The sequence below is a fragment of the Vidua macroura genome, chromosome 4, assembly GCF_024509145.1.
Source record: "Vidua macroura isolate BioBank_ID:100142 chromosome 4, ASM2450914v1, whole genome shotgun sequence".
Classification (NCBI taxonomy): Eukaryota; Metazoa; Chordata; class Aves; order Passeriformes; family Viduidae; genus Vidua; species Vidua macroura.
This window is the reverse complement of record NC_071574.1, coordinates 34,873,088-34,884,643: the sequence shown is the minus strand read 5'-3', so window position 1 is coordinate 34,884,643 and position 11,556 is coordinate 34,873,088. Positions and strand designations below refer to the sequence as shown.

At 40.3% G+C, this 11,556-nt stretch overlaps 1 protein-coding gene across 2 annotated transcripts; it reads right to left on the bottom strand.

The window, feature by feature from the left end:
- Positions 1–2,509: 2,509 nt before the first annotated feature.
- On the bottom strand, positions 2,510–11,034 carry MSMO1 (methylsterol monooxygenase 1). 2 transcript variants are annotated; one of them, XM_053976503.1, is made up of 6 exons: positions 10,945–11,034; positions 9,030–9,339; positions 7,851–7,999; positions 6,814–6,940; positions 4,958–5,112; positions 2,510–3,470 (listed from the first exon to the last, which is right to left on the bottom strand). In XM_053976503.1, the coding sequence occupies exons 2-6, from the start codon at positions 9,282–9,284 to the stop codon at positions 3,263–3,265; spliced, it is 894 nt and encodes a 297-aa protein (XP_053832478.1). In that variant the 5' UTR covers positions 9,285–9,339; positions 10,945–11,034; the 3' UTR covers positions 2,510–3,262. The 2 variants fall into 2 exon arrangements, with proteins under 2 accessions (XP_053832478.1, XP_053832477.1); XM_053976502.1 differs by lacking the exon at positions 10,945–11,034 and adding an exon at positions 10,177–10,359.
- Between the last annotated feature and the right edge of the window lie 522 nt (positions 11,035–11,556).

Genomic DNA, 11,556 nt, shown 5'->3' with positions numbered 1-11,556 from the left:
GTGGTTAAATATAACTATCAGTAGCCATAATGAAAGTTTCAATAACATAATTTTTCAACAAAAATAGAAATAAAAAATGTAGAAACATATCACAGTTTAGAAAAATTATCATTAAACATGCAACATAACTCTGTGAGGAAAATAAATGAAGTCATATAATCTTATAATCATAATATCAATCAATATTAATATTTTCTGGCACACTGTGCTGTAGTGTAAAATAAACCACCTTATTTTGTATTTCACATCAGCTGCCAAAAAGTTGATTATTTTGCAATCCTAATCATTATAGCTTATAATACTTATCAAGTTTCCATGAGGTTTTTTGACATTAACTCCAATAAATTAATTAATGGTTTACATAGGACTTAATTATTGTCATATCCTAAGGCACAGTACAAACTGTTACTTCCCACAGATGAGCTTTAATTAAACCAAATTGGACTTTCAGGAAAAAATAATGTAGTGGAAAGTGTTCCTCCCCCACTTATTCCCCTATCCTACCATATTTAAGAGTTAATCTGTCTCCTTGTTGGAGAAGATAAAGGACAACTGATTGTGTAAGGTTTTGTTGTGCATTGTGAAGACCTAAATCTGTTAACCCATAACCCATATGTTTATCTTTTTTTACTATTGCACAAAAACCTCTTTGTTTTCAGATCTGCACATATTCTATAGTCTCTCTCACAAAATATGGGGGGGGGAGGGAATCAGTAAAGTCTTATTTAATAAAGGCCTAAAATCTAAAAAATGTAATTTCCTAACACAAGAATTCTGTTAGGAAAATACACAAAGTAATGAGGTAGGTCATTTACTTGCCAGGATCACATTCAGCAATACAGGATCCTACATTTGAAAAAGCAGTGTGGTGGTGATAAAATGCAGGTCCATCTGAGTCCTGAAGAAAACAAGCCTGTGGCTTTCAAATGCAAGTTTCTGTGTTGAGAGGTCCAGCAGGCACATTTTTGTACCGCAAAAAAAAAAAAAAAAAAAAAAAAAAAGTATCAAGCACAGCTTGCATAATATTCTAGGGATTTGTTAAAGAAAGAAGATCAAAAGCAATTATGTGGATTACACTGTACACTAAGGATGTACATAAAATAACCCAAAAAACTAAAATAGCAATGGGTGTCAGAAAAACATAGATTCAACTAATTTAAAAAGGTCCAAAAAAACCCCATGGACACCTCCCCAAATGATAGCATGTTAAAATTGCATTCTTTACTTTTAAACCTCTTGAAGAATGGAATATACATTACAACTTTTTAAGTCAATCCCATAATGTTTTTAGCACTCTGCAATAGTTGAGGAGACGCCAAGCTTTTACAAATACCTTTACTGGAATATTTAAGCAAGTGGCTCCCAGTTGTGCATAATTTTGTGGCAGTGTGAGCGGAGGCATAAGCCAGCAGGCTGAGAACAAATGAGTAGAATGATGTTCAAAGGGAAAAGCTGAAGCTCTGAAAGCTCCTTGTGTTTTTAGGCTAATGCTTCAGTCAAATAAAGCAAAATATAGCTGCAGCTGCAGGATGGGAGTGGAAGTTGACAAAGCAGAGGATAATGGCCGTCTTTGAAATCTGATTAAAGAGGTTGCTTCCACCACGGAGAGTTCAGGCAGGCAGTGCAGATGGATTCAGCAAAGCTTAAGTACTAGTCCCTGCTAAAAACTGAACAATACAGGGATTTCAGCTTCTGTTCATCTGCCATAGTCAAATATATTTTTTTTTACTTCTTTTTAGAGGGAAGAGGAAAAATACTGAATTTCAACAGGGATACAGATAAATAAGTAAAAGCTCCTACAAAACACATACAGAAGAGGAATCTGAACTACTTCCACATCTCAAGTAATATTTGAGTCATTCTGCATGTCATTAACACCTTACTTTTTGTTAGACACCTGATCTCATTTGTATTTTCACTGGGTTGTCTGTTTTGACAGTTATACCGATTGCATGTGAAGCAGCACTAAAATTCAGGTGTGGTCTTGAGTAAGTAAAACACTGTAAAGTCATGTAAGGGACTTATTGAGTAGATGAAGTGGTATTTGAAGTCTGAAGAGCAGCTGACATGACAGTACAAAGTGGAAGATCTTTTAAGGGTTTAAGCCCTTCTCAAATACTTCACTGTTATTTCCTGTGCAACAGACAAACACAGTAGATTCCAAAATATTAGACTACTGCTTCTGTGACTACTGCAATTCAAGCAGTAGATTTTGAGATTCTAGCTTGTGATCAAGCTGCAGCCTGAGAACATACTCATCCCAAAAGATGTTGCTACATTGAGCAGATATGTATCCAAGTCCTTCAAAACAAAAACCAGCAGAATTTATGTGTTCTCTGTTTCCATTTCTCACTGCTGCCTCTGTAAGTAGTTTAAGAGATGGCACCGCTGCAAACCATCCTAACAAATAATGCTTCTTTATTAAAGAGATGAAGAGTAAGACCCTGTATCCTACATGGTTTTATCACAGCTTTGTGTTTAAAAGCATATGAAAAGTATAATACATGCATCAAACCAAACCACATTTATTTCATCAGTCACAAGTGCAAATATAGCAACAAGTCAGATCAGCAAATTACAACACAGAGAAGAATGTAATGTAAATGCTAAGTACACTGACAGACCAACTTCAAGAGAGCAGCAAAAAACAGTGTCTTCAAATAAAAATTTCTATTCTTTTTATCTGTAATGTAAAATAACATAATAAATCTAGATCAGGAATGTCTCTGATAACTCATGTTTAGCCAGGTATTCTGTTATTAGCAGTTCACATTATCCAGTGTGCAAAAGACCTGTCCAAGCTTCCTAGTAACAGACGTTTTGGTTTTAAGCAACTTTTACCCAATATTTAAATAATACAGTGCTGATGCTAGTTAATAACTTCTACTATTTGATATTATAAATTTAAGAATATATATTTAAAAAAACTAAGACCAACTTCAGTGTATGTATGTAATTCTACCCAGATCCAAAAATGGGCAACATTATAGATAAACCTGTTTTTTTTCTTGTCAAAAAAAAAAAAAAAAGAAAAAAAGATAGACACAAATCATCTCTGTTTTTTTCCATCATCTTTAAATCTGTAGTTAAAATATATGCAGTACTTATGTATAAAATAGAAAACATTCCCATTAGAAAGATACTGCAGTTCAATTAGCTGTTTTTCCCTACCTCTTAGTAGCCAGGGAACAACATTTATGCTAAACACCCAATCACTATTTTGCTTTACAGAAAAGCAAAAGTTGACTTTTACACTGGAAATTTAGTTAGCCTTCTTCTTTGTTACACATTGTTTCTTCTTCTCTTTTTCTTGATAGGCAATGAATTGAGAGTCTGTACCAAAGAGTCTGTCCCACCATGTGAAAGTGGAGGCGTAGTTGCCAATAAAGTTCATGTGATGGAAATCATGGAAACGGGCCCCAGCATAGAAAGGCACCAAATGAAGAGGGTTCAGCGGGACATCGTAGCCACTACAGGGCAGGAAAAAAAAGAAAAGCAACTAGGGTAAGGATTTTTCTGATACATAAACTACAAAATATAGACATTAACTTGTCATTTTTATGAAAAAAATATATTTTATAGTATTCTAAGGTCCTAAGGTAATCACTATGATACTGCCTTAACATGAAAACAAGTTCCCTCTACTCCTCACCAAATGACTCTGTAAGTTATCCCACAATGACTTTGGCACTTGCTTTTCAGCTCAGCTTACTAGGCAATACAAAAAAAAAAAAAAAAAAAAAAAAACAGCAGATAACTTAAATCACAGTGGCTGCCTTCCTGCTGGCTTAACAGTTTTAACTTAGAGTAACTTCAGGAAGGAAGAACAAGAAGCAACATTAAGCGCCAGCTATTACCATCAGCACAGCAGCTCATCAGAGAACATCTCAAATCAACAATCATTGTATGCCTACTCTTATTTTCAGCAAGTTCTTCAAATATTTAAAATCCAAATATATGATTAAAGTAAGATTAAAAGCAGAGCAATGTGCTCTAGAGGGATTCCAACTCCTTTGCTTGGTAGTACTGGAAAGCCTCCTACCACCACCTAGTGGGGAGAGTGCAAGGCAATTCATTATAAACCCCTCATGTGGAGAACAAACTAAAATTATAATAGGAAATTCATATTTTTTATCAACAAGTTTATGGTATGTCACAACATATACTTTGGGAAGACTACAAGCAAAACATGACTAAACCTGGAATGCTTTATACCATGAATTTACTGGTAGCTTATGCTCCACAGAAACACCTGATACTCAACTTGCAATAAGACACTATGTGCTTCATAATATATTTACAAATATATTAAGTGTTAATACTATCATTTCAAAAATAAACTCTTAGTGTCCCCTGCCTCTTGAACACAGCAAAGAAAAGCTCATTCATATGTAGATGAACTAAACTAAGCCTACTGGGATTTGCCCTAAGATTTTGGATCCACATTTGTTACTTCTACTACAGCGACAAGAAATCTTGTCCTTTTTATTCACAATAAATAAACAAACAAATAAACAAAAGAAATGTATGCATTTGTTTTAAAGGGAGTCAGTGGTCACAGAGCATAAAGTTTCTCTTGAGCTAGAAAACAGTCTGACAAAATATTAAACAGATAAAACTCTTGGCTGGACTATCACCTTTTGTAATTGATTTTTGGTATTCCAATATGCATAAGATCACCTGCACACCAAATATCAACAGCCAGACATCCTAATCAGGTGCCTAGCTCCTCTAACCCTCCTTGAGATGCTCTAGCTGATAGTCCACCATCAAGACCTGCTGCTAACACTACCTCAAAACAGAGAAGAGTGGTAACTCCCCTGGTTGTCGCTTTCTTTTTAAGACACAGAAACACATTTTAGTGCAAAATAAAAAATACATCTCAGAGACAGGGACAGGTGAGTCTGATGTAAGGACAAGAGAAAAAACAATTATTAAGAAGCAATGAGCATCTCACCTGTGTACATCAATGGTTTCCATCAAGCGACAGATCACCCATGCCCACAGAAGAACCACATGGTTGCAGAAAACAACTATTCCAATAAAAAAGCCAGTTCCAAGGATGAGGGTTTCCAGAGGATGTGCATATTCTGCTTGCATTCCAAATGGAGACTAGAAAGAGATAACAGACAGGGAACAGTCACCATTTTCAGTTTTATGTACTCTGAAATCAGAAGCACTATTTTGCAATACTCTTCCATTACCCCACAAGACTACAACAATGCTGCGGGCAAAGGGAATGGTATGATTGAGCAAGGGCCATAACACACATATTTAGCTCCTCTTTGGAAAAACAGTATTCCAAAGTCATAAGAATTATCACTCTATTATATATACACTTCACTACTAGCTGAAAAACTGAAAACTTTTGTTTAGGCTTACCATCACCCCAGGTCAAAGCATAATTTCAGGAATATTAAAAGTGTTTGGCAAGCTCCTATCAGCTTTGCTATACATCCAGTCTTGGAAGCAGAAGAAAGAAGGAAGCCAAAATATTCTCAGAAGCAGGACTCACTTAGAAATTTATTATCAAAATAAAAATGAAAAATCCCTCATCTTTGACCACTTTTTAAAATAAATTTGTACCCCTCAAATGTGATTTTGAGATTGATATAAAACATTTTCTCTCATACACATATATACACACACACACACACACACCAGTCATTTCTACACTTGGTTTATCAAAAAAAGACATTCCAGAGAGTTTTCAATCACAGAACACCATACAGAGAGAACAGCTTTAAAAGTTTTAACCTAATGCCAAAGGTTATAAATAAGATCATCAGAAAAAAATGAAGTCCACTTTGTCTTAGGGGATACTTTAAAAACATCTCTTTTTACTGTCAGGAAAAGTTTTTAGTGAAACAGCCATTAGGCTACAGATCACTTCTGTGAGAACTGCTAACCACTCTCAAGAATAAGGGCCAAAAGCTGCTCCACAGCTAGAGACCTGAGGGGCTGCCAAGAGCAAGAAGAGAGCAGCTGCTGCTGCAGATGTCCGTACATATGCATGCATCAATCCATACCAAGCTCCTCTATTGCTGGCAGCATGCATAAAGCACCCGTGACCCAGCAGCTTGCAGTTTCCTTTTGGCACAGCCTAGGTTATACACAGCAGCACAGAAACTCACAGCGCTGACTCCTGGGCTCCACGGACAGTGCCTCCTAAACACAGTAGTAACATCTACAAAGTGGATGGATCTACACTGCTGGATCCTGCCTGGCTCCAGCCTGTGCTTCACTGCCTGGTGCTCAATGCCAGCTCCAACGCCACTAAATGCAGAACCACCCAAAATGTGTGCTCTTGCTATATTTGTGCATTTGAATTGCACAATGGGCTATATTAATTCCAGAGGCTCTCATCCAGAGCTGTAATCCCTTCCTTGAATCAAGTACACGATGCACACACTGGGTTGTTCAAGAGCTGCCTGTCTGATCACATTCTGGGGATTCATATGCTCTGGGTGTGGTGGGGAATTGATGAACAATTCCAGACATCTACTGCTTCCCTTCCCCTAGCAATGAAACCTATATGTGCATTTTTAAAAGTCCACTTCACCTTGGTCATAAATACGATCAAACTTTAGCAAGAATGCGATCTTTCATTTCACTGAAATCAAATTACAGGAGGTGTTTTCAGAAACAAAATGGATGACTCTTCTTGACAAAGTGCCCAAGAAAAGGCATCTAACCACACTGTCAAACAAATGCAAAATTCTTAGGTCTTTCAAATAAGATGTTTAAGTAAGTTCTATGAAACATATACTAAAAGCTATTATTAAAGAAAAAAAAAAATCAAGTAATACATACAACAAACTCATGGTGAACCTTATGGATATACTTGTATATTCTCTTGTGATGCAGCAATCTATGCAGAAAATAGTGCCAGGCATCCTCAATCACTGCACATCCAAAACACTGGGCAACCAGAACATACCTTTAAAAAGCAGAAGATCTATTAGTTATAGAAAATACTGGCAGACTTATGTTCCTGAAAGAGGATATAGTTTACATGATAATAAAGCTCAGAAACGTTTATACCTATTACTGACTGAAGAGCAGTGCACTATTTTTTTAACATAAAAAGATACTAATTACTGGGTAAAAAGACTGTGGTGCTTATCAGCTCATCTGTTGATATGCTGAAGTGACTTAGCACACATTAACTCACTTCAGTTAGTGTTAACTCACAGTTAGTGTAACAAGCTGTCATTTCAATATTACAAATGCAGTCTACAGAGAACAACCACAGACTGTGTGGGAACTTGATAAAAAACTTAGAGCTGCATCAGCCATCTACACCAGAGAACAAACAGCTCTCCAAGAAAAATGACCTTCTGTGATGCAAAACTACTGTTGCTGGGGTGGGGTGGGGGAGAAGGGGGCAGTTATAGCTAATCCAGCTTTGTTCAAAAGCCCATCAGTTCAGTGTAAGAAAAGAACCTGTGAAGGTGGTACATTCTCCTTTGAGGAACACTCTCCTGCTATGATATAAAACAAGGTGGAAGGTAGAGATACTTAGGAGGAATAAAAAAAATTAGATAAATAAAACCCCCAGAAAGCCTAACATTTAACCCACCCCGCCAGGAATCTTGCTTTGCTTCCATAAACTCCCTCCTAATCCCCCTTCTCTCCCAAAGATTAGAACAGCTTGGGGCCATTAAAAAAAAATTAGAAAATTCTAATTAGCTCTTATAGCAGCTAAGCAGCAAATGAAGGATGATTAACAAACACACTTTACATTGCCAAAAAATTATTTCCTATTCGAGTTGACAACACTAATTCTTAAATATTCTGCCTCCAGCTCTATGTAGCTCAGCATCACCATATCAGAAAAATCCACATACCATCTCGGCATCTCTTCCCACCCATACGGGATGTTAAAATACTCTGTGAAGTAATAGGTACCACAAATCAGGGGAAGCTGAATGAAGAAGTGATTGAAGAGGAGAGTTTTGAAACACTTCCACTGTTTTTCCCATGTTTCTGGTTTATCCTAAAATGAAGCATAAAGAATTCATTGTGTTACATGTTTCTGTTGCACGCAAGTGAAGTGCTCCAAAAATTCATTTGGAGTCAGTTTAATTTCACCTTGGAAGACAGATAATTCCAGTAACACAGATTAACTGAGGCAACACAAATAACATGGCACTGGATTCAGTTTTGTCAAAACATCATTTTTCTAGGCTAGTGTTTTAAGATAAGCCGTCTTGTCAGTCACCTCCAAACTATTTTTGTTTTTTTCAGTGTTTATAGTTAGCAGGAACGTTTCATACTCAATAGTTTAACACAATCCAAGTTTTCTTTCCTTCTCCACACCACAGAATGCACTTCCCTTGTTAAAATAATATAAAGAGAGGCTGAAGATACAAGCTTTTGAAGAAATAATTGTCTTGAAAACATTCAGTTTTTGCAGGGAGACATTCTATCAACTACTGCAATAACTTCAGAAGCTGGTGTTATTAATTTCTAATTCAAACTATAATGAACTAGGGGAAACCAATGATCTTTTAGATACTGGATGTGCCTTTGCCTCCAATTAGGAGTGTGCAATCCATCCCAGGCTTTCTTCATTGTCAAAATATTTCAAAATCCTTTCAAGAGGATGTGCATAGAGGTACTTCGAAGAAGAGCACTGCTATTAAAAAAAGCACACCATGTAATTATTTTTTACTACTAAGATACACCTCTAACACCAGATGCCAGAATTCTATTCACTTTCCCCTGCTGATATAAAATTATATATACAAAACTTTACTAACAGTAAGGCTGACATACCCTTTCCTCTCTATAGCAGTATGGAGAAAAGCATAACCCTTCCTCAGGGAAAAAAACTCCTTTTCTTCCCCAAAATTCAGTTCTCTTTCTCTCCTCATACACAGAGTAATTTTACTTTGTTGCTTCCAGGATGTCCAAGTGACAGATGAAATGGAACCATATACACTGACAACCAGGATCCTGTGATTATATCCTCTGCCTGATATGTTAAAAGACAAGTCAGTGTATTCTTCATAACTTTCTCTTACCTGTTGAATTTTATACTTTTGCATGTAGGGTATAAACTGAAAGATAAATCCTGGTACACAGAGCAAAAAGTATGAAACTTCATGAACTATAAGTGATCCCCAAGTTGCAATTTGGAACTTTGTATAGTTATCCAGCATGTAATTCCAGGCATTTTTAAATGGTTGCTGCAGGGGATTGTCAGGTAAGAAGGAGTCTATATATTCCACTGCCAGATAAGCAGAGTTCAAGATATTAACGCTGTCATTCATGGCCATGGTTCAATCATAAAACATCCCAATTACAGTTCTTCTGTAGTTATCTGGAAGTAACCTGCAAATTTTGAGAAAAATCCAATAAACAGAAGTTAATCTTCAGAGAAAAAAAAAACATTACATGATAGAGTCATTACTTAGTTTTAAATTAAAAGTTGAGAAAGGACAGCAAAGACAGATTCTCTTCATACAGAATAGCCTAAAAGAACAAAGCTTTAGATTGGTTTGAGAGGCAAACCAATTTGAGAGGCAATCGGCTCCTAGGTTTTGAGATTATGTCAAGAGAACAAAAGGATAAAGAAATATTAATTACTAGCTAAATTTTTATATCAAGGCTTTTGCAGGATAATTGTATTCTGTACTAAAGGAGCAATGGAAGGGTTCAAAAAATATTTAATTTTAATTTTTAGTTAACTGTGATCTCTTGATTATCCTGTCCCATTTTTCTCATGGCTGTGAACCAAAATCCCTGCAAATTACATCAACACTGCAGCTGGCTTGAAGCAATCCACCTTTCCCTCAGTAATGGACTTTTCCTCACAGCTCCCAAAACCACAGAAGCTGCATTTCTGCAGGTGCCCTGAACTCATGCCATTTCCACAGACTAGGCTCCTTGTTGGTTTGGCTTGGAAGAGACCTTTAAACATCATTTACAGTCCAACCCTCTTGGAATGGGCAGGGACATTTTTCAGGACATCAAGTGGCACATGGCATTCTGACACTTCCAGGTATAGGGCATACAGAACTTTTCTGCTCAACCTGTTCCAGTGTCTCAGCACTCTCACTGTAAAAAGTGTCATTCTTACGGCAAATCTTAACCTATCCATTTTTCGTTTAAGAACACTGCCCTGTGCTTTGTCACTACAAGCCTTAGCAAGAAACCCCCTTTATGTACCACAGTATGGTGTCCCTTGAACCTTCTCCAGGCTGCACAACCCCAGCTCTTCCACTCTCCCCACTGATGACGTGTCCAGTGCCTTCCTCTGGACCCCTTTAACAGGTCCATCCTCCACTCTCACACAGGTTTGCAACTCACAGGTCAGAGGACACTGGTCCATCCCCAGCAGGTACACTTAGGCTAAATCCGACACAAATTAGATAACCGCAGGTTGGAAAAGAGCTCTGAGATCCTCTGACTATGCCCCACCTATAACCCATGACCCACCGCTGCCCTATCAACTAGACCACGGCTCCAAGCGCCACATCCAGTCTTTCCTTAAACGCCTCCGGGGAGGGTGACTCCATCGCCTCCCTGGGCAGCCCATTCCAATGTGTCTCACATATTAAGCAGCACACCAAGCCAGTATCCAACATTAATTATTGTTTTTCTTCCTTAGCAACAGCATCGCGATGCTGCCACTTCTTGTAACAGCAAAAGCATCGCAGCAGACGCCAAGGCAGCACACAGCCCGAGCTCTCGGGCACACGGACGCGCAAGGCACCTTAACCACCGACGCCACCCCCGAACACCCCGCCGGGGAGCCGAGGAGCCAGCGGCCGGGCTGCACCGGGGCTCCTCCGTCCCGCCCGGCCCTGCCCGGTGGCGGACACATGCCGGCACACACCACCCACGCGCGGGGAACGCCGAGGAGAGATGCGCTCCCTCGGGGAGCCCGCAGCCCCGCACCCCGGGCCGCCCTCACCCCTCACCCCTCACCCTCACCTGGCGGCGGCGGCAGCTCCGTCTGCGCGACAACAACTGCCGGGCCGCCCGCGCCACCGCGCGCCGCCCATTGGCCGCCGCCGCGGCCCCGCCCGGCGCTACCCCATTGGCCAGCGGGCGGCAGCGGCGCAGGGTCAGGCGGGCGGGGGGCGGGGCCGCGGCGGCGGCTCCCGCGCGGCCATTGGCTGGAGGGGTGGAGTGAGGATAGTGAGACCCCGGCGCGCGGCCAATGGGGCGGGAGGACGGCGGGTGACGCGCACGACGCCATGGGGCGGGGGCCGCCCGGGCGCGGCCGCGGCGCCGGGAGCGGCTCGGGAGGTGCGGCCGCGGCCGGGGCCGGGACCCGCCGCCCAGCCAGCGCCCGCCGCCCCCCGCCGCCCTGGAAGCTCTCGCAGCGCTCGCCTGCAGCAGCGGCGCGGCTGCGGGCGGACGCGGTCTCATCCCTGCATGTCCCTGCGCCCGCTCCGTGCTCCCGCGTTAATGAAAAGATGGAAGTGCACGGGCGGCGGTGTCGTCATGGCAGCAGCGGCCCACAGCCGCATTCCCAGGTTGATGTCATGCGGGTGAAAGTGTACAATTCAGATACAAGGTTCCCGTTCGTAGCCCAGCCTC